The sequence below is a fragment of the Martes martes genome, assembly GCF_963455335.1.
Source record: "Martes martes genome assembly, chromosome: 13".
NCBI classification, from domain to species: Eukaryota; Metazoa; Chordata; class Mammalia; order Carnivora; family Mustelidae; genus Martes; species Martes martes.
Genome location: NC_137901.1, coordinates 36,275,214 through 36,303,080, shown reverse-complemented (window position 1 = coordinate 36,303,080; position 27,867 = coordinate 36,275,214). Strand labels below are relative to the sequence as shown.

Here is a 27,867-nt window from a genome sequence, read left to right as displayed (position 1 = left end):
ACTTTGTCCAGTCATCAATGATAGAGGAAAGATTTGAATCCGGGTCTGCTGACTCCTTGGGTCAATGCTTTTATGTGATCTGCTGATCCTTCCCTGTCGGTATGAACTATGTTATCTTGAAATGGTCCGATGTGGTGGTTACATGAGCTGGGCGGTTGGGCTGCCTGCCTTGGCTGGCCAGCCAGCCCTGACAGCCCTGTGGTGACCAAAGTGTGGCTATCTTCCTATGGCCTGTGTGTATCCCAAGTCCCAGGTAAAGGTCGCAGACTCCTGAGCCTCTGAAATTACAGGCTCTTTGGTTCCTGGTCAGACATACCACGGTCAGGGCTGTTTGTGGCCTGCCTTTTATGGTCATCCCACAGGAACCTGTCCTCCAGGCTGAGACCATAACAAGCAAGTTCACTTTCACTTCCTAATGGAGGAGGGTGAGGAGTCCATATTTCCCGTGTGTGTCAGACTTGTATTTTCACAGACTGCTCATGTTCCATAGGATAGCCACATAGCACAGATACCTGGGTAGGAAGTAGTGTCCCATTTTACAGACAAGGACACTGAGACTCAGTAAGGTTTGCTAAAGCTCTTCTGTCCATCTGCTCATTCAAAAACTGCACACCAAGGACCTGCTAGCTGCCAGGCCTGGTATACATTGATGAGCAAAATGGTACAGGTTCCTTCCCTCAGAGAGTGCAGTATCTCAGAAGGGACAGACACAAGACCAAGCACCACCCGAGTGAATAGAATCATACTGGTGATAAGGGACCATGAAGGCATGAAGGGGGTGCACCAGATACAGCTCTGGTGGGGACGGATGTCTTAGTCCCTTCAGGCTGCTATAGCAAAGTGCCATCAACTGTGTGGCTTATAAACAACATAAATTTATTTCTCATGGTTCTGGAGGCTGCATGTCCAACATCAAGGTGCTGGCAGATTTGATGTCCAGTGAGGGCTCACTCCCTGGTTCACAGATGGCATCATCATCATCGTCGTCATTATCTTCTTCTTCTTCCTTTTTTTTTTAAAGGTTTATTTATTTATTTATTTATTTATTTGACAGACAGAGATCACAAGGAGGCAGAGAGGCAGACAGAGAGAGAGGAGAAAGCAGGCTCTCCACAGAGCGGAGAGCCCGATGCGGGGCTCGATCCCAGGACCCTGGGATCATGACCTGAGCCGAAGGCAGAGGCTTTAACCCACTGAGCCACCCAGGCACCCCCCCCTTTTATTTTTAAAGATTTTATTTATTTGACAGAGGGAGAGAGAGAGAGAGAGAGAGATCACAAGTAGGCAGAGAGGCAGGCAGAGAGAGAGGGGGAAGCAGGCTTCCTGCTGAGCAGAGAGCCTGATGAGGGGCTCGATCCCAGGACCCTGGGATCATGACCTGAGCCAAAGGTGGAGGCTTAACCCACTGAGCCACCCAGGCGCCCCCAGATGGTGTCTTCTCACTGTGTCCTCACATGGCAAAGTGGTGAGGGAGCTCTCCGGGGCTACTTTTATAAGATCTTTCATCACATTCATGACAGCTCCCCCCTCATGACCTAGTCACCTGCAAACGAACTTCTAACCCCCAATGTGGGGGTATTATCTGAGGTTTCTTTAGGATTTCTGCATTTGGAGCAGGAATTCTGTAAGAGTGATACTATGCTTTCTCAGTACATCTCAGAAGGAGACACACTCTGTTCATTTGTGTCAATGCTGGTGAAATTAACTTCATCATTTGCTTAAGATAGGGTCTGCCAGGTTTCTCTACTGTAAAATTCATTAATAAGTAAATAATCAGCATTTTGTGGGGAGATATTTTGAGGATATGTAAATCTCCTGTTCCCTATCAGATTTTATTCTCCAGATTTAGCATCTATTGATGACTTTTGCCTAAATCTGTGATTGGTATGATGATTGCAAAATGGTAATTTAAGAAATTCCATCATTCTTTTTTTATTTATTAGCTGGTATTCTATTGTAGGATAGAACTTTCCCTCTTCCATGTTTATTTGGTCACTAATTCTTCTTTCTTTTTGTATCTGCATGGACCCATGGATTCTGATTTTCCTCAAAAGGTTACAACCCATCATCATCAGTATTTATTTTGATGCCTAAATTGCCGCACACTTGGCCACGGGGAGCTCCATCAGGTCAGCTCCTGTGTCCTTTTGATATGTCCCTATTATTCCTTGAGCATTTCCTTATTTTCTGGTGCAATAATGTGTTCTAGGCTCATTCTGTATGTCCCCTGCCTGAGAAATGGAATGGGTCATTTCATCAAAGGCACTTCCTATCTTACATCAGAGAATGATATTGAGAAACTAATACTTGGTCGCCACGTCTGATCCTTGTTCTTGCCTCTATGCCCTCTGCAGCATGTACAGAGCTTAGAAATGTTTGCTGCTGTGACAGATTAGCATAAACTTTTAACAGGACTCATCTGATTAGATTGGGCCCACCTGGGTCATTCAGGAAGCTCTCTCCATTGTAAGGTCCTCAACTTTAATTGTATCTACAAGTCCCTTTGGCCTAATCCCAGAGATTAGGATGTGAACATGTTTAGGATGACCATTATTGTGTCCACCACTATATATGTATGTGTTAAGACTTTTGGGATACTCAGCATACACGTGTGCATACACACATCTGTATTTCTTTTTTTTTTTTTAAGAGTTTTATTTATTTAGGGCACTTAAGTGGCTCAGTTGGTTAAACCACTGCCTTCGGCTTGGTCATGATCCCGGACTCCTGGTATCAATTCCTGCATCGGGCTTCCAGCTCCACGGGAAGTCTGCCTCTCTCTCTGACCTTCTCCCTTCTCATGCTCTCTCTCTCTCTGTCAAATAAATAAATAAAATCTTTGAGGAAAAAGATTTTTATTTATTTATTTGACAGAGAGAGAGAGAGCACAAGCAGAGGGAGCAGCAGGGAGAGGGAAAGGGAGAAGCAGACCCCCCACTGAGCAGGGAGCCCAATGTGGGACTTGATCCCAGGACCCTAGGATCCTGACCTGAACTGAAGACAGCCATTTAACTAACTGAGCCACCCAGGCGTCTTGTCACACATCTGTCTGTATCTATCTATCAGTCAATCAATCTATCTATCTATCATCTATTGATCTATCATCTCTCTCTGTCAGCTAGCCATGCTCCCGATTTCCCACGAACACCTCCACCTTCAATCCGATACCACACACGGGGGGTTGGTTACATAAGGAGGAGTTGAGCACGTGAGTACCCCCGCTGCAGCAGCTGAAGCCTCAGCCCCACACATGTCAGTTCCCGCCTCCCTCAGGAAGAAGAAAGGATGAAAGGGGAAGCCAGCACATTAAATTTTTAGAGGACAAAGTAAAAGATAGAAAATTATAGACCTATTTCAACAAATAGGCAAAGAACAGTGAAGAGTCTGAGGTTTGCCCTCCTTTTACGCTAACCAGCTAGCCTGCCACAGTGTTCTCGATGCTGGCAAAAACCATGAGACTCCTGGGTCCGAGACAAAGGACTTTATTAATCACAGAGCAACAGGCAACATGAGCTTCATGTTTGTGTTGCTTCCCTGTGCCCCGCCCATCCCAAGAGGAGTTACAGAGGGGTCCAGGTGGCTCAGCAGCTCCTCCCCCAGGGAACCGTACTCATCATGGGCTGCGAGCAGACATGCCCAGCTGTTGCTCGGGAGGAATACGTCATACTACTGCACTGTGAGCACACCTGCTCTCCTGCCCGAGGCTTGTACTCACTGTATTTACTTGTATTCGCTACACAAACATACTCAGAAAGGGTGTCTGGAACAAAGGGCAGTTAGTGCTTCTGCTCCTTACAACAGACATGCAGAAACAAGAGACATGAAGATCATCTCCCAGTAATACACTGTCTTCTAAAAAGTTATTTGTAATTCAAAACACGTTTTCCTATGGAGATAAGGATGATGGTTTCTGGGCTTTCCTATAGAAATAATAATAATTCATAATAAATAAATAAATAAATAAGCAAACAAACAAATCAATAAGAAATAATGATGGTGGTTTCCGAGCTTACCCGAAAAGGCTTATATAGACCATTATAGTGCAGAGATTGAGTGTTGGACCAACAGAAGCAGCTATAGTCTGTGGGAGACTATTTGATAACATGAGAAAAATTAAAGAGAGAGGTAAAGGGATTAACACCTACAGATCATCTGATATATTTTAGTTGCTTTACATTTTATATTTCATTATAGCTTTGAGCCAATACTATGAGAAAATCCTACAGGTGACGAAGCCAAGACTCAGGAAGGTTAGGAAGTTGTTCAAAGCTAGTAACAATTGAGGTGGGATTTAACCCAGGTCTGTCAGTCTCCAGAGTACCCCCACCTCTCAACACACGACATTTCCACTGCCTGAATACACGGCTCACCCCGCTTAAGGTGAAACTTACCCCGTCATTCGTCATTCTGTCTGAGTTCTGTGCCCTCCCCCTGTGCCCTGCGGCTCTTCTCCTTCATGTTCCACAGTGCCTCAGTCTTCCCTGACGTCTCTCACTGGAAGACCCACCCCAAAAAGCCCCTTGATTAAAAATTGCATCCCTTTCTTCATTACCTGCTGTTGAAGTTTTCATATTCTTTTGCATAGCTGAATTGAGTGCTCAGAGGAAAACAGTTGGATGAAATTGATTCACAGGTCAAGAATGATTGTCTCTTGGTTGGGTTATGGACATTGGGGAGGGTATGTGCTATGGTGAGTGCTGTGAAGTGTGTAAGCCTGATGATTCACAGACCCCTGGGGCGAATAATACATTATATGTTAATTTAAAAAAAAGAATGATTGTCTCTTAACTACTTCAAAAGCATGTTTTTCACCTTTGCCTGTTCTTTCCTTCACTGGAGACCTGGTTCCAGAAGAGCCCTCTCTGACGGGGCTACTGGCCATGCGCTGTGGCATGCAGCGCTGTTAACAACTAAGCTGTGGACAAAACTCCTGTGAAGACCTGGCCGTACTTCAGTGAAATGTCATTAGCTTTTCCCTAATGCCCTTTTTCTGTTCCAGGATCTCATCCCAGATGTCATATTACATTTAGCGGTCATGTCTCCTTAAGCTTCTGTGGGCTGTACCGGTTTCTCAGACTTTCCTTGTTCTTGATGACCTTGACAGTTTTGAGGAGTACTGGTCAGGTATTTTTTAGCATGTCCCTCGATTTGGGTTTGTCTGATGTCTTTCTCATGATTAGACTGGGCCTACAGGTTTTTTTGGGGAGGAGAACCACAGAGGCAAAGTGCTAATCTCATCATATCAAATATCACATATCATATCATATCATATCATATCATAGTACATACTATCAACCTGACTTATCACTGTTGATACTAATTAACCCTGATCATCTGGTTGAGAGAGTATTTACCAGGTTTGTTCACTCTAAAGTTTCTCCTCCATCTCCTTTCCATACTGAAGTCTTTGGAAGCAAGTCAGTCAGCGTTGCCTATGTGTAAGGGGAAGGGAGTTACCCTCCTCCTCTTTGAGGAGGGCAGCATCTACATCAATTATTTGAGGTTCTTCCGTATGGGAGATTTAACTTTTCTTAATTATATATTTGGGTATTTATTTATTATTTATTCAGTCATGTATTTATTTCAGATTTGACTCCTGAATATGTATTTTGTATGTTGGGTTGTAATACAGTACTATATCATTATTCTTGTTTTTGCTCAAATTGTTCCAGTTCTGGCCAGCAGGCATGCTTTCAGCTGACTCCTGTATCCCTTTGACATACTCCCATCATTTTGTTTTTTTGAATATTTCCTTACTTTTCTACCACCACCAGATGCTCCTGACCCAGCCCTAGAATCAAGCATTTCTCCAGTTCTTTTTTATTGGAGAATGGGATGGAATGCAAGAGCTATCTGGGCAGTGGGTGTAATTTATATTTTAATTTTGTAGAAATATGAAGAATTCAGGAAAACTTATGCACTTAAAGTGGATCAGCTAAGTGACCATGCCAGTATAGTCATAGTTTGTATGAAACATATGTCTATAGTATGAGGGTATGCCTGTACAGCATTCACCACTGTGGGAGGATAGAAAGTGAGAGTGATGGAAGTCTGTGGGTTGGGGAGCTTCGAGATGGGGTGTAGTGGAGACTTACTTTCATGCACATTCTTTTTTTCTCTGGATGTTGCTCCGTGCATGCACAGTACCCATTTAAAAGACAGGCTGAAGAAGAGAAGGGTAGGAAGTGGATCTGGAGGTTAATGGAAGGTATCCAGCTCTTACACTGTATCCTTTGCATTGTCTTCTTTGCTTTCCTTTCCTTTCTTCCTTCATTTCCTCCTTCAAGAGTATGAGCTGAATTCCTGAAGTCCATCTGTACTTGTGTAACAACTGTGCAATAATGTGAAGACCATTTTTGAGGAGCTCTGCCCTAAAATACACTTACTTTTTTCTTTAGGTGACCAAGTGGCCTCTAGGAAATCAAGGGCTGCTGTATGACCGGAGCTGGATGGTTGTGAACCACAATGGCGTGTGCCTGAGTCAGAAGCAGGAGCCCCGGCTCTGCCTGATCCAGCCCTTCATTGACCTGCAGCAAAAGGTCATGGTCATCAAAGCCAAAGGTGTGAAAACTGGGTTCATTTCCCCAAATCGACTCTCAAGAAGCTTTTATACTCCTATGAAAGTAAAATAATAAATTTTCCTCTATCGGATATTAAAATAATCCTGAAGGGAGTGAAATGTTGTGTAAGAAACAACACAAAGATCTTGGTCCTTGTGTTTTGTTTGTTTGTTTGTTTCGTTTTTTTGTTTTGTTTTGGTCCTTGTGTTTTGAGAAATCTCTGGAGAGAGGTAAAGATCTGACAGTTCACTTAGAAAATAAAGGAATATAAAATTTGAAATTATATGTCTTTTCACTCACATTCCCTTTATTTCAGTCAGTTGTCATAACGCATACTCAAGCTTTAATTCTTCCTTGTTGAGTTTTTGTTATGAACTAACATATATAAAAGTATAGATCAGCTCTGTCCAATGGAACTTTATGTGATGATGGAAATGTTCAGTATCTATGTTGTCCCAGTTGGTAGCCACTGATTACATGTGGCTATGGAACACATGCAATGTGGCTGGTGGGATGTGTATATTCACAAGATTGTGCAACCATCACCACAGTCAACTTTAGAACATTTTCATCACCATAAAAGAGAAACTTCATAGCCATTAGCAGTCACTCCCCATCGCCAGCCTCATCCCTGGCCCCTGGCAAACACTGATCACATCTGTTTCTATGGATTTGCCTATTCTGGATGTTTTGCGTAAATGGAATCACACGATATATGACTTGACTGGCTTCTTTCGCTTAGCACCATCTTTCCGAGAGTCGTCAATATTTTTGGAATAATATGCCATTGCATGGATACGCCATTTTGAAAAACCCATTTAGTAGTTGTTGGAAATTTAGGTTGTTTCCACTTTTTGGCTATTAGAAGTCGTGCTGCTATGAACATTTGTGTACAAGTTTTCATGTGGCCTTATATCTTCCATTCTCTTGGGGATGTACCTAGGAGTAGAATTGCTGGCTCATGTAGGAACTGTATGTTTAGCATTTCTGAGGTGGCTGCATCACCATTTTACATTCCCACCAGCGATATATGGTGGGTCTAATCTCTCCGCGTCCTCAACACCTGTTATTTTCTGTTGTTGTTTTGCAATAGTCATTGTAGTGGGTGTGTTGTGGTACCTCTGCTGCTTTGATTCACATTTCCTTAATGACTAATGGTGTTGACTATCTTTTCTTGTGTTTCTTGGCCATCTGTATATCTTCTTCAGAAAAATATCTATTCAAATTCTTTGCTTATTTATTTTTGAATTATTGAGTTGTAAGTGTCTTTTCTGTATTCTGTATACAAGTCCCTTTTCAGACCTATGATTTTCAAATATTTTCTCCCATTGTGTAGATTGTCTTTTTATCCTCTTGGTGGCTTGATTTTACTTTTAATCTGTCTGCCTGTATCACTATGAGTTGGCTCGTGCTTTTTTATCCATTTTGACAATCTATATTTTTATTGGTGCGTCCTTTTGGGATTTTGATTGTAAAATCATGTATTTTGTAGTCATATATTTGTAATCATGTTTTGATTGTATTACCATATATTAATTTCAAAAGAATTTATATCATATAATATTGAGTCTTTTATTTATAATAGTGTCTCTCTCCATTTAAGACTTCTTTAAGTACTCCAAATTGTAATATTTTCCAGAAACTTTTACACTTGTTTTTGCTATGTAATAATTTTTTTAAATGAGTGCCTTAATTTATTTTTGAGTGGGTGAAAGAGAGAGGAGAGAGAGAGGAGGGAGAGGTAGAGAGGGAATGTTAAGGAGGCTGTGCACTGGGTGTTAATGTGGGGCTCAGTTTCACAACTCTGAGATCATGACCTGAGCCTAAATCAAGAGTCAGATACTTAATAGACTGAGCCACCCAGGCATCCAGCTATGTAATAGTTTATTGGAATATTTTTAATACTATCTTTTTTCTATTAAATATTTTAATTGGTTATTAATGCATATAGAAACACTATTGATTTTTGTGTATTAATGTTTTACCCTGTACTTTTTCTGAATTCCTGTTAGTTTTATTAGTTGATCTGAAGATTTCCTTACATATTCTGTATAAATAGGCATATTGTCTTCTAATAACAATAGTTTCATATCTTTCCTTCTAATTTTTATTACTCTTCTTTCTTTTTTCTTATTGCATTGCCTAAACATTGGCTTAGGCTGCTTATATAATGGTGAAGCAGTGATGGAACATATCCTTCTTCATTACTGATATGAATAGAATACTTCTAAAAGTTTCAAAAATAAGAATGATGGTTACTGTAGGTTTTTGATAGATTGGTTTTACCAGGCTGAAATAGTTCTTTTCTTATTTAGCCAAGTGATGACTAATAGTCAATTCTTTTTGAATGCTTCTTCTGCATCTCTTGGTTATCCTATTTTTTTTTCCTATAGCCTATTAGTGTGACGTCTTACATTAGTAGATTGTCTAGTACTAAATTATCCTTGGACTCTTGTATGGGAAACACTACTTGGCAATGACTTTTTGATACATTGATGGATTTGGTTCATTAATATTTTGTTTAGTATTTTTGTACCTATTGATTGGTGAAATTGCTGCATCACCTTCTTTTACTGTGCTTTTCTTATTAAGTTCAGGTATCCAGGATATTAACATACAAAAAGAATTGAGTGGATTGATTCTCTTTCTTTCTATCCTCTGAAGCATAAAAATATATATAATGATTATATAGGGTTTATTCCAGAATATAAAGAATGGGAAAGAGAAAGAAAACAAATATCAGTATCTTCCACTTCAGATTAGCAGCACTTTGTGAAGTGGAGTGATGTCCCCTCCCATCAGGGATCAGATATTCTGCTCACTTGCAGGGGACTCCCACACTGTGAGAGGACTAAGGGCATCTTTCGGCAATCTGTGACAATACAAATTGAATAACAAACACTAAAATAAGACATTATAATGGTTTTATGCATGTGACCTGTCACTCCCAAAGATTTTAGGCATATTGAGCCCAGAGGTCAGGCTCTTTTATTTCTCTGTATCTCTGAGCTGAGCACAGAGCTTAGTATATACATAATGAATTTATTTCCCATGAACTTTGTTGGGGGCCCTTGAATTCAATTCATGCATGGATCCCAGATTTTGTCGCCTTAATCAGAGGCCTATAATGACTTTTAGAAGGCAACTGAGCACCAAAGACTCTGAGTGATTTATTTAGAGCCTTGTGTAAGGCTAGAAAGAGGCTGAGTACAGGCCCCCCCATTGGCTGCCCAGGGAGTGCCCTTGTCCACATGCTGTCCTCCCTGCTCTGGTTACTTCCTCATAACCAGTGTTCCAAGCTCACTTTACTGCTCTCCCCTGTGGATGCATACCTGGCATTGTGATGTTCTTCCATGCACACACGTTTGACACGGCAACGTCTGTAATTACTCAGCACAGCTTAGTCCTTCTCCAAACTTCAGGAACATTCTGGATTAGTCCTTCTTCTGGCTTTCCTCACACAGGGACAAGAGTATGTAACTGGCTGTGCAAGTGCAAGGTGTGGAGGAGCAGGGGACATAGTTCACGGAATATTTAGTACTCAAATTGTCGTGTCTCCGTCTTTGTCGTGGTGAAAGCCCCGTTGTGATGGTCAAGGATTGAGGATCAGACATGATCCAAAGCTCGGGATATGCCCATTTGTTGTGCTCTGTGTGATGGAGAAGGACTGGGATGGGCAGGGATGAAGGCATGCAGGACATGTGCTTGCCTGAGGGATAGGTTGGGTCATGCTGGTGAGCAGTATGACCGTCAGTAGTGTGGAGAAAGCTGGAGGGCACAGGTGGGTCACACAGGAGGAGCTTCTGCTTCTAGTGTCCACAGAGTAGGGGCCACCACACATTCTACTCAGGTGTTTTGGCTTCATGCCTTTTCCTGGATTCTTAAGGACTCATGGGGGACAAGGACTGCAGAGTAACAGAGGACCTCAGCAGTTCCAGCCTTTAACAAAGGTCTTTCCTCCTTCATGGCATTGGATCAGTTTCCTCTTGTTTCATCCATGTATTTCAGTGTGATTTTATTTAAAGAATAAATACCACTTTAGCTGGGTAATGGGTACATGAGTGTTAACTGTTATTATTCCTGAAACTGTTACATACATATGCTTTATACTCCTTCATACTTATGCAAGTAACAATAAAAAAGCTTCCTAACCCCACTGATATGATAACAGTTTTATTCCTCTCTGTCAATCTATCTATCTGTCTATCTATCTATTCATCCATCTCTCTTTCCAGATAATGATGATTGATACAGGAGTCCAATTTGAGGCTGTCTCCCAGGGGCTATTGAGAATCAACACTCTATGCTGATATCTTTACAAAATGAGCCTTCATACCTGCCTATTTCTAAAGGACTTAAGGTAGCTTAGAAAACAATGATCTTGAGATGTGGAGTCGTCCAGAGGTAGAGAAATCTTCTAAGGGATATATAATGTTCCAGCTACTGTGGATGTGACTGACCAAGGGCAAAGTCTTTTATGAGAAGGCTATTTGCTGTACATATTGTTGGTGGTCATGATCATGCAAAAGAGAATCTCTGTGTTATAAAGATATTTCCAAGATCTGGCCAATTATTTGATCCAACCAATTTCCGGGGTCATTACAATTCTTGTATATTTCATGATAATGGCCTTTCACTTAAATAGTTGATTCTTTTTGCCTGATAATAAATCTATCTCTAACCTTTTTCACTAGGGATGGAGCCTATAGAGGTGCCTCTTGAGGAAAATGAACAGGCTCAGATTTGCCAAAGCAAAGTCTGTGCGGACAGGTGAGACTCTACAGCAGGTGAAAACCTCAGGTCCGTTTGCAGGTGGCACAGAGGGGGAAAAGAAGAAAGCCCTGTAGATCGCTCCCCAGCTGCACCCCCCCCATCCAGTTGGCTACCCCTTTCCCCTCATGAACGCCACTCTGACCACACTGCCCTCCTCTGTTCTTCAAACCTACCAAACATGCACCTTCCTCAGGATACCAGCAGAAAGAGAAATGTAGCCATTTAGGGATGCCTGCTTTTTTTTATGATGCTCATTCCTGGTTGTACATTTCATTTAGCTGCATTTGAGAGAAATGCTATTTTCTGGCTAATAAAGAGGTGGTTAGGCATCTTCTGCTCAGAAGCACAAGTGCCCTGATTGATGACAATGGACTTTGATGCAGTGTCTCAAAGCACTGGAGGGAAAGTGCAACTAGATGAGGTTTGCTTCTACACTTCCCTTTCCAGACACAGAGAGGCAGCTATTTGATCCAGTAAAAATGAAGGATATGACAAGTTTTCCCTTCTGTCTTATAATCCCAATGTAGGTTCTTAGCAACTTTGCATTATAAATTCTGGTGATGTGTAGATTTTTAGGATAATTTTTAAAATTTTAAATTCTTTAAATTGTATTTTAAAAGTCTCTAAGATTGCAGAGTTAAAAAAAAAAAGCTGGATCAATAGATGTACTTCTATTGATAACTTGAAGGCATAGCGTTATTTTCACAAACCAAACCCCATTATTCCATGCGGTCTGGCCACGAGAGAAAATACTAGTCAGGCCCATAGTAAAAATCCAGAACATATGTCTGGGTTCCAGTCCTTCTTAGAGCAAAGCACTACTCTAGAAGCTCTCAAATTCTAAGCTCTGTGGTATTCAGTGGCTATAATCAATATAAACAAGGTCTTTCAAGATGAACTTCTAAAACTTTTTATCTGACCTGAAAGCTTTGCCCAAGCCCCAGCCCTCAGGTCTCCCCCCGTTGTTGGCTGTGTCCCTGCAGCTTCCTGGGCACGCCATCACTTTAGGCTTCTCTCCGGGGGGACACATTATCATATTACATTATATTTATTACATTGTATTATATTTTGCAATCTAATGTTTTTGCTATTTAGAATATTATTTAAAGGAATACTAAGTAACATTCACTCCCCTCCTTTTTTTTCCTCCCCCAGGGTAAATACTTATAACTGTGGAGAAAAAGTTTCGAGCTGGTTGTCAAGGTTTTTTGGCCGACCATGTCAACTGATCAAACAAAGTTCAGACTTTCAAAGAAGTGCAAAGAGACGGGGCAAAGGTATCACCCTTGGGGTTGGTTCTTAGGGGAGAGGCACTTGGGTTTGCCCTGGTGTACACCCAAATCAGCGCACGGAATGGATTTACATGGTGACTTGCTCATGCACAGAAAGCAGGGTGGTCTGCAGGTGGTCTCCAGGATGACCCCGAGGAGGGGAGGTGGGCTTCTAGCCAGCTGCTCTGCCCGACAGGCACTCTGTCTCAGTCCTCCCTGTTCAGAAGCACAGTTTTGTTGGGTTAGAGAAAGACATTGGTAACTTGCTATGTCCTCAGATGGTATGCGGGGACAAGAGGACCCGGTTTCTAGTCTCATGGCAGTGAGAGTTGGGCAAACCTTGAGCCTCGTGGTGCTTCAGCTGGTATAGACCCCAACTTTACTTCGCCTTGTAAAAGTGCTGGCAGTTTTTCCCTCCAGAGCTATTGTTAGCTGAAGTGAGGCAGCAGAGAAGAAAGTATCTGAAGGTTAACGGTCCCATGTGGGAAGAAGAGATCATTTTTGGGTGTCTGCTCACGCGTCACTCTCTCAGGGAAGCCTTGCTTGATGGCTCTCCTTAGAACCAGAGTCCATACCTGAACCTCTTTGGTTAATTCCCTGTTTTATTTTTCTGTGTGGTACTTCTCCCGTCCGAGAAGCCATGCATTTTACTCAGTTGTTCTGTTTATGAGATTGTGCTGGATTGTAAGGTCTGAGACAGGAATTTTTGTATGGTTTGTTCAGTGCTGCATTCCTGGGGCTCAGAGCAGCATCTGGCATATAGTAGTTGCTCAATAAATACTAGATGCATGGAAGGATGGGTGAGTCATCGCCATACTATTGATCTGTATAGGGATGACCCGGCTTAGTGATTAGCTCCCAGAGAGACTGGCTTGTAAATCCCAGTAGCATTTTGACAGTATGGGGACTGGTGACTGGATGGAGGACCTGCACAGATGAACCTATGAATCCCTGAAAAACGTATGGTGGAAAGAGGATTCAAGGGATGTAATCTACTTGCCTTTTTAGAAGTGTTGGCAATTTATCATGTCAAAAGTTGTTCAAAAATTTGAGTTGCTGTGTGATGGAGAAGGGGAATAAATGTATGCTCCTCTAATTGAGGGAAGCTGGTGGTTTCTGGGCATGGGTGAGTTTAGAAACGTGATGAAAGGGGAGAGAGAAATGGACAGTTCTCTGAGTGGGGACATGCAAGGAGTGGGCCTCAACAGGACCAGGGCCTCCATAGAAAAGAGCTGATGGAATAAACTCTGATCATTCATAGCACCTCCTGTCTACCTGGGGCTCAGCTGGGTCCTCAGGAGGATGGCTAGGATCATGAAATGGGTTGTGGTCCTTCGAGATCTAAGTTTAGAGGCCACGGCTTACTGGTAGACAGTGACACTAACATAAAGGTCACAATAAAGATCTCTTCCAAGGGTGTAGGTGTGGAGGAGGCATCCTCTACTCCTGGAGTGAGTCATGGAGGGCTTCAGGGAGGAGGGAACTTGGGAGCTGCATCTTAACATGAGATAAGAGTTTTCTAGGCAGAGAGAGGCATGAAGGTTAGTCCAGAGCAGAATGGCAGGGCTTGGCATTTCATGGGCCCAGTGAAGGGTTTAGGAGGGTTGAAAGTGGGTAGCGGCAGAGCTGGGTGGAAAAGATGACTGTTTGGCTGAAGAGTCAGTGAGAACTATCTTGTGTTGGGGGCGCTCAGTGAAGAACTCTGAGCTGAGGAGTTTCATGATGCCGCATGCATTAGAAAGAGACTTGGCACCATGTGACGGCTGCATCAGAGAGCGGGGTGAGGGGAGCACAGGGCAGGAGGGGAGGCAGGAGGTGGCAGCGATGTCCTAGGGGGAGATGGGGACCTGGCTGAGGCGAAGGTAGGTGCAGAGGGAAGTCTGTCCCCTGCATGATACAGTGCCAGGGAGCGTCAGCTGGAGAATGTTAAACTTCACGCATGCCATTATGGTAGAGAAGTCTCTGACGGGCTAGGGCTTTGAACATTTTTAGGTTGGTACACCTGAGAGGAACTTTTTTAGAGTTACCCTACCTCCTTGTACATTTTTAAATTGTCATCTAAATTGGCCAGTAGAATCTCAATATTTAGTGCTTTGATCCTCAAGTATTCATTTAAAAGGTATGTATGAGCATACTTCCTTTAACTGGTCAGAAATTTCATTTCTTTCCTGTTCCTTCTTCAACTTGTATTTCCATTTGACTTCCTTGACAGAATTATATTTTATTGTTATATATTTCATACCTGAAAATCTTTCCTTGGGGCACCTGGGCGGCTCAGATGGTTAAGCGTCTGCCTTTGGCTCAGGTCATGATCCCAGGGTCCTGGGCTTCTGGTCCTCCTCAAGGCCCCTCTTTCCATCGTTCTGGGGAATTCAGCCATCCCCGCCTCCCTCCCATCTCTCATTCTCTAAATGTTACCTCCAGGTTTTTTTTTTTTTTTGCTGGACCGACTTCCTCCTTCCTTCTTCCCTTTCCTTCTTTCTTTCTATAAGATTTTATTTATTTTTATTTTAGTTATTTGACAGAGAGAGAGACAGCGAGAGAGGGAGCACAAGCAGGGGAGTGGGAAATGGAGAAGCAGGCTTCCCGCTGAGCAAGGAGCCCAATGCGGGGCTCGATCCTAGGACCCTGGGATCAAGACCTGAGCCAAAGGCAGATGCTTTACCACTGAGCTGCCCAGGTGCCTCTGGACAAATTTCACTTCACCATTTTATTATTATCTGCCCCCCCCCAAGTATTATTAATGGAGTGTTCTAAGGGGCGCCTGGGTGGCTCAGAGGGTTAAGCCTTTGCCTTCAGCTCAGGTCATGATCTCAAGGTCCTGGGATTGAGCCCCGCATGGCAGGGTGTCTCTGCTCAGCAGGGAGTCTGCTCCCCTCCCCCCCCAGCCTACTTGTGATCTCTGTCTGTCAAATAAATAAATAAAATCTTCAAAAAAACAACAACAGGGGCGCCTGGGTGGCTCAGTGGGTTGGGCCTCTGCCTTCGGCTCAGGTCATGATCCCAGCGTCCTGGGATCGAGCCCCGCATCGGGCTCTCTGCTCAGCGGGGAGCCTGCTTCCCCCTCTCTCTCTGCCTGCCTCTCTGCCTACTTGTGATCTCTCTCTGTCAAATAAATAAATAAAATCTTTAAAAAAAAAAAAAAACAACAACAGAGTGTTCTAAAAGCTTATTTTCTTTCTGTTTCTGAGAGGTTTGAGTGATGCTTAGAACATTTTTATTATTTCCAGGGCACCATTTTTTTCCTTTGTAGAAATAGTGTCTTCTTTTTAAAAATGCAAGCTAATGGAAGCATGATTCATTTGCATTCCAAGAAAACAACTCTTCTTTTTAAATTTATTTCAACTTTTTAATGAGGTGTACGTGACATGTAACATTATATTAGTTTCGGATGTACAACACGATGACTTGATATTTGTATATATGGAGAAACGATCACCAGATAAGTCTGGTTAACATCTGTCACCGTATTTAGTTACACATTTTTTTCTTGTGATGAGAACATTTAAGATTTACTCTCTTAGCAACTTTCAAATGTGTCATACAGTGTTATTAACTACAGTCACCATGGTGTACATTATATCCCCATGATGTATTTATTTTATAACTAGAAGCTTGTATCTTTTGACTCTGTTTACCTGTCTTGCCCACCCCTATCCCCTGCCTCTGGTAACCACCTGTCTGTTCTCTGTATCTATGAGTTTGTTTTCTTTTCTTTTCTGTTTTGTTTTGCTTTGTTTTTCGTTTGTTTGTTTCAGATTCCACATACAGTGAGCTCATACAGCATCTCTGTCTAACTTATTTCAGTTAGCGTAATGCCTTCAAGGTCCATCCCTGTGGTCACAAATGGCAAGACTTCATTTTTTTTTTAAAGATTTTATTTATTTATTTGACAGATAGAGATCGCAAGTAGGCAGAGAGGCAGGCAGAGAGAGAGGAGGAAGCAGGCTCCCCGCTGAGCAGAGAGCCCGATGCGGGGCTCGATCCCAGAACTCTGGGATCATGACCTGAGCCGGAGGCAGAGCCTTTAACCCACTGAGCCACCCAGGTGCCCCAAGACTTCATTTTTTAAAAAAAGATTTTATTTATTTTCATTTTAGAGAGAGAGCGAGTGAGGGGCGGAGCAGAGGGGGAGGGAGAGTATTGCCAGCAGAGAGATGCCGGCCTCCATCTCACGACACTGAGACCATGCCCTGAGCCAAAACCAAGAGTCAGGTGCTTAACCAACTGCATCACCCAAGTGCCCCAAGATTTCATTCCTTTTTATAGCTGAGTAATATTATGTGTGTGTGTGTGTGTGTGTGTGTGTACACGTGGTTATCACATCTTCTTTATCCATTCATCCATCGAAGGATACTTACACTGTTTAAAATACTCCATCACTTTTAGATCAGTCTGCTGGCGCAACAGCCACCCTTTCTCTGGTGAATGAAGCGCAGTATTTGCTGATAAACAGATCTAGTGTTCTGGAGCTCCGGCAGCAGTTAAATGCCAGGTAAGGTCCTTTGCCTGGGGAACAGCAGACAGGTGTAACCCCTTGACTCTGGGAGTGAGCCTGGCACCCAGCTGGGGAGTCCTGGAGTCCCAATGAGAGACGGAGGCCCCGGGAAATCACAAGCCCTTTGGTCCAGTTCCCACATCTCTCCTGATGCCTTCATGGTCCTTAGTCAACCCCAATTCTTATTATTCAATCATTCTATTTCTTCACATTTGTTGTAATTGAACTGGACTTGACCCAATTTCATTTCAGGCCCACCCTCCCACTACTCCCTGTCCCCTAGGAGCCTTGCCCTACTTCCACAGTCATTTTGAGTGGAAAGAAGAGTGATTATGGAAGCTTTTAGAGCGTGTAGCTCTAGATACTGTTTGCCTGTATTGTCAGACAGAACGGGCACCACTGCCTGTCTATGTCTATGCCCACCCAGTGATTTCCAAGGGCCCTGGCGTGTTAGCGGGTCAGCTCTAGAAAGGGTTCGTTCAACCCTCTTCATTGCTCTTTAAAGGACATTGAAGTCCCTAGGGAATCAGACCATTAGGGCAAAAAAATCAGCCCATTGCTATGTGAGAGCTGGGACCAGCTGCTTGTCCTTAGTCCATAGTCCAGGAGAGCTGTGCCCATGCCTGCCACCATGAGCTGGGAATCCTGTGACTCTCACATGCCCTGTGGTCCTGGGCACATGTGTGCATGCTCATAAGCATGTACTGATACAGCTTAATAAAAATAACACAGATGCACTATTTGTAGTAATTCCTCTTTATAGTCATTGGCAAAACCACACAACAGAGTTCCCTGGCCATGGCCCAGCTCGCCCTCCTTGGGTACAGAAGTTTGATGCAGCAGCAGGTCCCTGGCTGTTCACGAAGCTGTCCTGGCACCATGTGACACTCCTCCTCAGGTCCCTAGAGCCCTGGAGAGAGCAGAGCAGTGGTCGTCTGGGATTCGTGGTATGCAAAACTAGGAGGTAGAGACAGGCTTGCTGTAGTCCTGGTTCCTACAGGAGGGGACCATACTTCCTGGTTGAATGTAGGGCTGAGGAGCAGGAAGTGGGTGGGACAGGTAGGAGGTAGGAGGACCAGCCTGTTTCTAGAATCTGGGAGGGTCGCTTGGGACTCTGGTTGGTGTCTCTGTTCTACTTTCAAATTTGATAGACTCTATAATCCATATGCTGACCACAATAGTTTTTGAACATAAAATCTTTCCTTTCACAAAGCACAAAAGAAGGGTTTGTAACTTGGAAGGTAAATCCAGAATCAAAGGATTTTAGGACTGGAAAGTACGAGCCCTTGCATTTCAGATGAGGAAACCATCCTTCTCTTTGGTCATGGGAGTCACATGAAGTATCAAAACTAGATGGAGTTCTCCTGGCTCCTGGCTTTTCACACACCATTCCCTGCTCCGGGAGGGGATGGAGATGTAGCCTTATCCTCCACCAGAGCCTTTCAGGTTCTGTTTCCAGGGAAAATGCCAATCCTACTTAAGAATTCTGTCCCACCCCCCAACTTAAAAGATTTTGTTATTGAAGCACAACAAAGCACAAAAATCGTAAGCCCATAGCTCAGTGAATTTTTACAGATGTATATGCCCATTTAACTGCCACCCAGATCAAATAGAGATTATTTCTAGTAAACCAGAAACCTTCCTCGTATCCCCTCCTAGTCAGCCCTGCCAAAGGTCACTGGTATTCTGATTTTGTTCACCACAGTCTCACCTGTTCTCAAACCTGATATAACGGGATCATACAGTGTGTTCTTTTGTTGAAGTTTTCAGAGGCTTTTTTTTTTTTTTCTGTGCTTTTTCCCTTGGTGGGGGGTGGTGCTTGGAGGCTCAGAGAGTCATTTTATGGGTCCTCGTGACAATAAACAAAAATTGTAAACAAGAGTTACAGAAATTTAAATTAAATTTCATTAAAATAACTAATAAAGTTAGTTATTTTAACTAATATGCTAGTTAAAACTGCAAACAGGCTGGAAGCTAGGAAGTAAATTTGTTTTTATTGAGCTATAATCGACATACACTATTATATTAGCTTCAGATATATAATATAATGATTCAATATTTATATATATTGAGAAACAATCCCCACAATAAGTTTGCTTAACATCTGCCCCCATATGTAGTTGATAATTCTTTTTCTTGTGATGGGAGCTTTTAAGATTTTCTCTTAGCAACTCCCAAATATGCAGCACAGTGTTAATAACCATAGTCATCATGCTGGTTATATAGCATATAGCATATAGCATATAGGTTACATCCCTGTGACGTAGGTATTTTAGGACTGGAAGCTTGTATCTTTCGACTCCCTTCACCCATTTTGCCTGCTCCCACCTCCGCCTCTGGTAACCACCAGTCTGTCCTCTGTGGGGAATGTACTTGCTGTTGCTTTGTGATGTTCTAATATCCAAAAAGAGTATGAGCTCTTGGAACATTATAGGTCCTTGGTAATTAAGCCTATCGATGCTCCCTAAACGCCTCGTCCAGACTCACCCTGTAGAATGGGTATTTATATAGAAGCTGGTTCACTTGACCCCCGTTCACTTGGTTTCCAGAGTCCTTCATCTCTTCAGCTAAGATCTACTCACCCTTGCCACCAGCTCTAGGAGGCCTGTCCATGGAGGTGGGACTATCTCCCAGGGGGCACCCTCAAGGTCTGTTTAACAGATGGGTGTCTGTTGGCCTTCCACTTGTGGTAGAAGCTTGTTCTGATCATCTAGGCTTCAGGCCAGAGGACAGTTGGTGAAGTCAGGCATCGAGTGCTAGAAATGTTGGACAATTACAACAGTGCAATTATCCACTCCTCCCCATCCCCCCCCCATTTGATATGTCTTAAGCAGTGGTGAGAATGGAAAGGAGGAATTATTCCCAATGGAAGACCTCATCTCACGGTTCCGTGCCAATATTATTACCAATGGAACAAGGGCTTTTGAAGAAGAGAAGTGGGATGAGATTTCAATTGGTTCCTTGCATTTCCAGGTGAGCTGGGGGAAGTTCGGTTCCTTCCTCAAGGGTTGCGAATGGAAACTGACCTCTATCTGAGGCCAGGAGGGTGGTAGGCGGGAAGCCCTCCCTGGCTTTGACTCTGCCCCGCCAAACTTCAGCAGGAGGGTTTGTGACATCTGCATTCTGGGGCTTCCTCTGGAAGGACCCACGGCTTATTCCCCACGAGGGTGGCAGCGGTCCCTTCCATGGGGCAGAGAAAATATGTAGTGTACTGGTGATCGTGAGCTCAGTGTCTCCTCACCACATCACTGTGCTTAGGCTTAAACTCTGTTTTCTTAGAATGCTTGTGTCCGCGAGAACTTTATCCTCGGAACCTGTTGGACTTTCCTGCCGTCCGGGGCTTGTGGAGGAAGACCCAGACACCTGGTGGTCCCTCAGTGCCCACGGTCACTCCACCTTCTTCCCTTACTCTGCCTTCTGGCCTTGCCAGCCCTTGTGGAGGAGCTTGTCGTCAGAGGCAAAGCCATGGCCTGCCCTCTCTACCCAGCCTCTGAGCTCCCCAAATCACGTGGGATGGGAGGAAGTCTTAGGCTAAAACCTGCATTCTTCCTTGGAGCCAATGAGGGCCCCTGAAACCTGAGCCCTCTCACCTCTCCAGTGTCTGGGAGCTCGCTAGCCCTCCCCCGCCTGCCATACCGCCCTTCTCTCCATTTCCTAAACGTGCCATGCTTCCTGTCTCAGTGCCTTTGCTCCTGCTGTCCCTTCTGCCTGGCACGCTCTTCCTGCAGTCACTTAGGGCCTCCACTCAGATGTCCCCTCCTTGGGAAGGTTCGATTCTGCGTGGCACCTGTGTATTCCTTCAGAGCACACAAGGGGGGTGGCCCAAGTATGTTTTGTTTCCTGCTGTCCCTCTAAAGCCCAGAACAGTCCTGGTCTCAGGACTCAACATGCTCAGGAGCTGTTGAGAGAACGAGTAGACAGGAAAGATAAGGAAGAGCTAGGGACGGAAGAATGGGTCATCTGCAGGGAATGTGCTCTGTTCTTAGTGAGGGGTGAAATTATTGTGATAGGAGTGTTATTATTCGATGGTGTAAGTGGCTGTCATGGGGCTACCCTGTGTCCCCGCTCTGCATTTGGAAGGAACAGCACTGCAATATCCAGAAAAGCAGGAAACAAGCACCGAAATCTTTACTGAAGAATGTCAGAGGTCTGAGGTTTTGGAGGGCAGTTGAATTGCATGGCGCAAAAAAGTCCTAAAGAATTTCTTTTATCCATTTTACTCCCCAAAGTTCCTCTTATCCTGGCAGCCACTTCCCCTTGAAGAAAGCAATCTCTTCTCTGTCTGACATTCACTCCCATAGACCTGTCTCTGGCACCAACCTTCCCCCCTCCCGCCCCCCCATCCCTGCCTCTTCTCCTTCTTACTTCCCATTGCTGTGTCCCTGCTGTGTCTTTAAAACACTTGCTCTCACGTATCCTGCCTGATACCAAAAAGGCATTAATCTATGGTGTTTGATAAATGGAGAGAAGGAGGGAGAAATAAAGGAAGAAAAGAAGAAAGCGAAAGAACTTGAACTAGCTTACTTTCACGGTCACAATGAGTCCTGAAAACAAGAACACCTGTGCCTCTTCAGGTACCAGGGGACAGAAATACAGGAAAGAGTCTTTTTTTTTTTTTTTGGTAGGCCTCAAATCTTTATTTTTTCTCTCCTTCATCCTCTCTCTCCTCACCTCTGTGTGCACGCCCCACATCTGTGAATCTTGTGTCTGGGCACCGTTTCATTTCATCGCTTTCCTTCTTGCTTGTTGACTGTGTCTGTCACTCCAGAGTGCGCCTACCGTTCCTGAGATGAAGCAGCAGACTAGAAGGATTGCAAAATTTCCATAACAATGACCGACAATCTTTAGCCTTTGATTTGAAAATCCGAGGTGTTTCTTGCTTACTCTCTTAGCCAGGGACCAATCTGTTTGCCTTTTGGCATTTTAGATATTCAGGTCTTTCTCCTTATCCTAGGTGACCTTACGATAAATGGAGTATTACTAATAAGTATGCCAAGACCATAGGTATGAGTACGGTGACCCGAAATCCCTCCTAATCCCTAAATCTCCCCAATAAAGGAGATAATACTCCAGACTAAGAATTTTGTTTCTACCTCCTCCATTTCTCTTGGCCAATTGTGTTCTTACTTTTTTTTTTTTTAATTAACATATAATGTATGATTTGCTTCACGGGTACAGGTCTGTGAATCATCAGGCTTACACACTTCACAGTGCTCACCATAGCACATACCCTCCCCAAAGTCCATCACCCAGCCACCCTATTCCCGCCCCCCGCCCCCCCACCTCGCCAGCAACCCTCAGTTTGTTTCATGAGATCAAGAGTCTCTTGATCTCATGATCAAACAAGTCCCATCTCGTTTCATTTTTTCCCTCCCTACCCCCTATGACCCCGAACCCTGCCTCTCAAGTTTATGGGAAAGAGTCTTTAAGAAACTTTTCTGAGATGCTTTGCTTTTTTTAAGGTCACGGCTCTTAATAAACATTCACTAATAAAAGTGAAAATATGCCAGCCCTTTGGCCCAATACTTTCACTGGCAGAAATCTATTCCATAAAATATAGTCATACAAGAGTGCAGAGCAACATTACAATCTTGCTTATTGTAGTGCTTTTATAAATATGAAAAATTGGAGGACATCCTGTGTATCTACAAAAGGGAGATTGGTTAAATAAGTTGTTGCTATATGTATACAATGTAGTTTTGTGTAGGCACTAAAAAGTAGCAACTGTACTTAGTACTGTGTCTTCTAAAAACTAACTGCTTAAAAGACAGTGGCCGATGCTAGTACTGAAGCGGAGGCTGTTGGCAGTGCAAAAGATCTAGCACATCTCTTTTGGAAAGTAATTTTTCCCTGGGGATCATCAAGTCATTAAAACTTTGATACCTGTTGCCTTTATCTTTAGGGTAAATTTAGAATCTCATTTAAAGAGACCGATGCTAAAAAATGTTAAACGGCAAAGAAGGTTATGTGGATTAAGACCTTTATCACAATATCAGTGACAAGAGCAAAGAATTAGAAACTGTTTACATGGCTTCATAGAATAATAGGGAACATCAGTCCCCAGGAATGCCAGGCATCGTGGCAAAGCCCAAGAATGGGGTCGTCTCTGAGTACACACATGGGAGGGTGTCCAATATGTATTGTGAAGTCGTGCCAACAGGGAGGGCACGAGGTGGCCTCTGAGAGCCCAGGGAGTGTCCTGCTGTAAGCCAGTGTCCAGAGCAAACTCAAGCCTTGCTAGCAGCTGCTTGCCTCTGGGGACAGAGAGGGAGGCCTCTGCTGAGTGCTTTCTCTTCTAATTCTTTTTTTAAGATTTTATTTATTTATTTGAAAGAGAGTGAGAAAGCACACGCAGTGGGGAGCAACAGGCAGAGGGAGAGGAAGAAGCAGGCTCCCCATTGGGCAGGGAGCCCCATGCTGAGCTCAATCCTGCTACCCCAGACCCTAGGATCGTGACCTGAGCTGAAGGCAGACGTTTAACCAACTGAACCACCCAGGAGCTCCTCTTTTAATTCTTAAAGCTTCTGTGTCATTTGAGTTATTTTTCAAAGAACATGTATCCTTGTAAACAATTTTTAAAAAAAGATTTTATTTATTTATTTGACAGACAGAGATTACAAGTAGGCAGAGAGGCAGGCAGAGAGAAAGGAGGAAGCAGGCTCCCTGCTGAGCAGAGAGCCCCAGAGATCCCAGGACCCTGGGATCATGACCTGAGCCGAAGGCAGAGGCTTTAACCCACTGAGCCACCCAGGCGCCCCGTTGTAAACAATTTTTTAAAAAAATCCCAATGGATAAAAGAGTACTAGAAAAAAAAAGCTTAAAAATGACAATGTTTTAAGAAAATTGATTTCTTTATCTTGGTGTTATAAAGTACCTGGAAAATATCTTTCCTTCTGCCAGTTTGTGAAACTCTTTTAAGAGAGTCTTTACCAAAGTGACAGGATTTTTACTTGAAGTGTTGTCTGTTAGATGGGGCCCCTGGGTCCAGGGCTGGTGGGACATCCCTTCTGTGGGACATCTCTTCTTCTTCTTCTTCTTTTTTTTAATTAACATATAATGTATTATTAGCCCCAGGGGTACAGGTCTGTGAATCATCAGGCTTACACACTTCACAGCATAGTGCATACCCTCCCCAGAATCCATCCCCCAGCCACCCTATCCCTCCACCCCCTACCCCTCAGCAACCCTCAGTTTGTTTTGTGAGATTAAGAGTCTCATGGTTTGTCTCCCTCCTGATACCATCTTGCTTAATTTTTTTCTTTCCCTACCCCCACAACCCCCCATCCTGCCTTTCAAATTCCTTATATCAGAGAGATCATATGATAATTGTCTTTCTCTGAATAACTTATTTCACTCAATGTAATACCCTCTAGTTCCATCCACGTCTTTGCAAATGGCAAGATTTCATTTCTTTTGATGGCTGCATACTATTCCATTGTGTGTGTGTGTGTGTGTGTGTGTGTGTGTGTGTGTGTGTGTGTGTACACATATATATATACATATATACCATATCTTCTTTATCCATTCATCTATTGATGGACATCTAGGTTCTTTCCATAGTTGTTTGGCTATTGTGGACATTGCTGCTATAAACATCGGGGTGCACGTGCCCCTTCGGATCACTACATTTGTATCTTTAGGGTAAATACCCAGTAGTGCGATTGCTGGGTTGTAGGGTAGCTCTATTTTCAACTTTTTGAAGAACCTCCGTGCTGTTTTCTAGAGTGGCTGTACCAGCCTTCATTCCCACCAACAGTGTAGGAAGGTTCCCCTTTTTCCGCATCACCAATGCCTGTTGTTTCTTGACTGGTTAATTTTAGCCATTCTAACTGGTGTGAGGTGGTATCTCATTGTGGTTTTGATTTGTATTTCCCAGATGCCAAGTGATATTGAACACCTTTTCATGAGTCTGTTGGCCATCTGGATGTCTTCTTTGCAGAAATGTCTGTTCATGTCTTCTGCCCATTTCTTTTTTTTTTTTTTAATTTCTTTTTTATTTTTTTATAAACATATAATGTATTTTCTTCTGCCCATTTCTTGATTGGATTATTTGTTCTTTGGGTGTTGAGTTTGATAAATTTTTCATATATTTTGGATACTAGCCCTTTATCTGATATGTCATTTGCAAATATCTCCTCCCATTCTGTCAGTTGTCTTTTGGTTTTGTTGACTGTTTCCTTTGCTGTGCAAAAAACTTTGATCTTGATGAAGTCCCAATAGATCATTTTTGCCCTTGCTTCCCTTGCCCTTGGCAATGTTTCCAGGAAGAAGTTGCTGTGGCTGAGGTTGAAGAGTTTGCTGCCTGTGTTCTCCTCAAGGATTTTGATGGATTCCTGTCTCACATTGAGGTCTTTCATCCATTTTGATTCTATTTTTGTGTGTGGTGTAAGGAAACAGTCCAGTTTCATTCTTCTGTGTGTGGCTGTCCAATTTTCCCAACACCATTTGTCAAAGAGACTTTCTTTGTTCCATTGGACATTCTTTCCTGCTTTGTCAAAGATTAGTTGACCATAGAGTTGAGGGTCTATTTCTGTGCTCTCTGTTCTGTTCCATTGATCTATGTGTCTGTTTTTGTGCCAGTACCATACTGTCTTGATGATTATAGCTTTGTGATAGAGCTTGAAGTCTGGAATTGTGATGCCACCAACTTTGGTTTTCTTTTTCAACATTCCTCTGGCTATTCAGGGTCTTCTCTGGTTCCATATAAATTTTAGGATTATTTGTTCCATTTCTTTGAAAAAAATGGATGGGATTTTGATAGGGATTGCATTAAATGTGTAGATTGCTTTAGTTAGCATAGACATTTTCACAATATTTGTTCTTCCAATCCATGAGCATGGAACATTTTTCCATTTCTTTGTGTCTTCCTCAATTTTTTCCTGAGTACTTTATACTTTTTTGAGTACAGATTCTTGGCCTCTTTGGTTAGGTTTATTACTAGGTATCTTATGGTGTTGGGTGCAATTGTAAATGGGATCGACTCCTTAATTTCTCTTTCTTCTGTCTTATTGTTGGTATATATAAATGCAACTGATTTCTGTGCATTGATTTTATATCCTGCCACTTCACTGAATTCCTGTATGAGTTCTAGCAGTTTTGGAATCAAGTCTTTTAGGTTTTTCACATAAAGTATCATATCATCTGCAAAGAGTGAGAGTTTGACTTCTTTGCCAATTTGGATGCTTTTAATTTCTTTTTGTTGTCTGATTGCTGAGGCTAGGACTTCTAGTACTATGTTGAATAGCAGTGGTGATAGTGGACATCCTGATCTTAGTGGAAAAGGTCTCAGTTTTTTCCCATTGAGAATGATATTCACTGTGGGTTTTTCATAGATGGCTTTGATGATATTGAGGTATGTACCCTCTATCCCTACACTTTGAAGAGTTTTGATCAAGAAAGGATGCTGTGGGGCACCTGGGTGGCTCAGTGGGTTAAAAGCCTCTGCCTTCAGCTCAGGTCATGATCCCAGGGTCCTGGGATTGAGCCCTGCATCGGGCTCTCTGCTCCGAGCCTGTTTCTCTGCCTGCCTCTCTGCCTACTTGTGATCTCTGTCTGTCCAATAAATTAAAAAAAAAAAAAGAAATAAAAAAAAAAGAAAGGATGCTGTACTTTGTCAGATGCTTTTTCAGCATCTATTGAGGGTATCATATGGTTCTTGTTCTTTCTTTTATTGATGTATTGTATCACATTGATTGACTTGTGGATATTGAACCAACCTTACAGCCCAGGAATAAATCCCACTTGGTCGTGATGAATAATCCTTTTAATGTACTGTTGGATCCTATTGGCTAGTATTTTGGTGAGAATTTTTGCATCCGTGTTCATCAGGGATATTGGTCTGTAATTCTCCTTTTTGATGGGGTCTTTGTCTGGTTTGGGGATCAAGGTAATGCTGGCCTCATAAAATGAGTTTGGAAGTTTTCCTTCCATTTCTATTTTTTGGGACAGTTTCAGATGAATAGGTATTAATCTTCTTTAAATGTCTGGTGGAATTCCCCTGGGAAGCTGAATGGCCCTGGACTCTTGTTTGTTGGGAGATTTTTGATGACTGCTTCAATCTCATTAGTGGTTATGGGTCTGTTCAGGTTTTCTGTTTCTTCCTGGTTCAGTTTTGATAGTTTATATGTCTCTAGGAATTCATCCATTTCTTCCAGATTGTCAAATTTGCTGGTGTATAGTTGCTCATAATATGTTCTTATAATTGTTTGTATTTATTTGGTGTTGGTTGTGATCTCTCCTCTATCACTCATGATTTTATTAATTTGGGTCCTTTCTCTTTTCTTTTTGATAAGTCTGGCCAGGGGTTTATCAATCTTATTAATTCTTTCAAAGAACCAGCTCCTAGTTTTGTTGATCTGTTCTACCATTTTTTCGGTTTCTATTTCACTGATTTCTGCTCTGATCTTTATTATTTATCTTCTCTTGCTGGGTTTAGGCTTTCTTTACTGTTCTTTCTCTAGCTCCTTTAGGTGTAGGGTTAGGTTGTGTACTTGAGACCTTTCTTGTTTCTTGAGAAAGGCTTGTATTGCTATATACTTTCCTCTCAGGGCCACCTTTGCTGGGGACATCTCTTCTGAGGGTCATGGCTCAGCAGCCTCAGAGGGGTCTTGGCCTGGAAATCATAATATTCTAGGCAGAGAAAATAGAATGTTCTGTCCTTGATCCTGGAGGGTTTAGTCTTCTGATCTAATGGAAGTCTTATTCCATCTGAGGGATTCTTATGTATAATCATGAGGGCTTCCACGTCTCAGCATGACTAAGTGCC

At 42.9% G+C, this 27,867-nt stretch overlaps 1 protein-coding gene across 1 annotated transcript in view; it reads left to right on the top strand.

Moving 5' to 3' along the window:
• Positions 1-27,867, top strand: part of MOCOS (molybdenum cofactor sulfurase) — a 58,186-nt gene that overhangs the window by 25,841 nt on the left and 4,478 nt on the right. Inside the window, exons 9-13 of the mRNA XM_080821960.1 lie at positions 6,399-6,561; positions 11,255-11,330; positions 12,489-12,610; positions 16,994-17,099; positions 19,937-20,075. Coding sequence (XP_080678086.1) covers positions 6,399-6,561; positions 11,255-11,330; positions 12,489-12,610; positions 16,994-17,099; positions 19,937-20,075 — 606 coding nt within the window. The remainder of the gene's footprint in view (positions 1-6,398; positions 6,562-11,254; positions 11,331-12,488; positions 12,611-16,993; positions 17,100-19,936; positions 20,076-27,867) is intronic.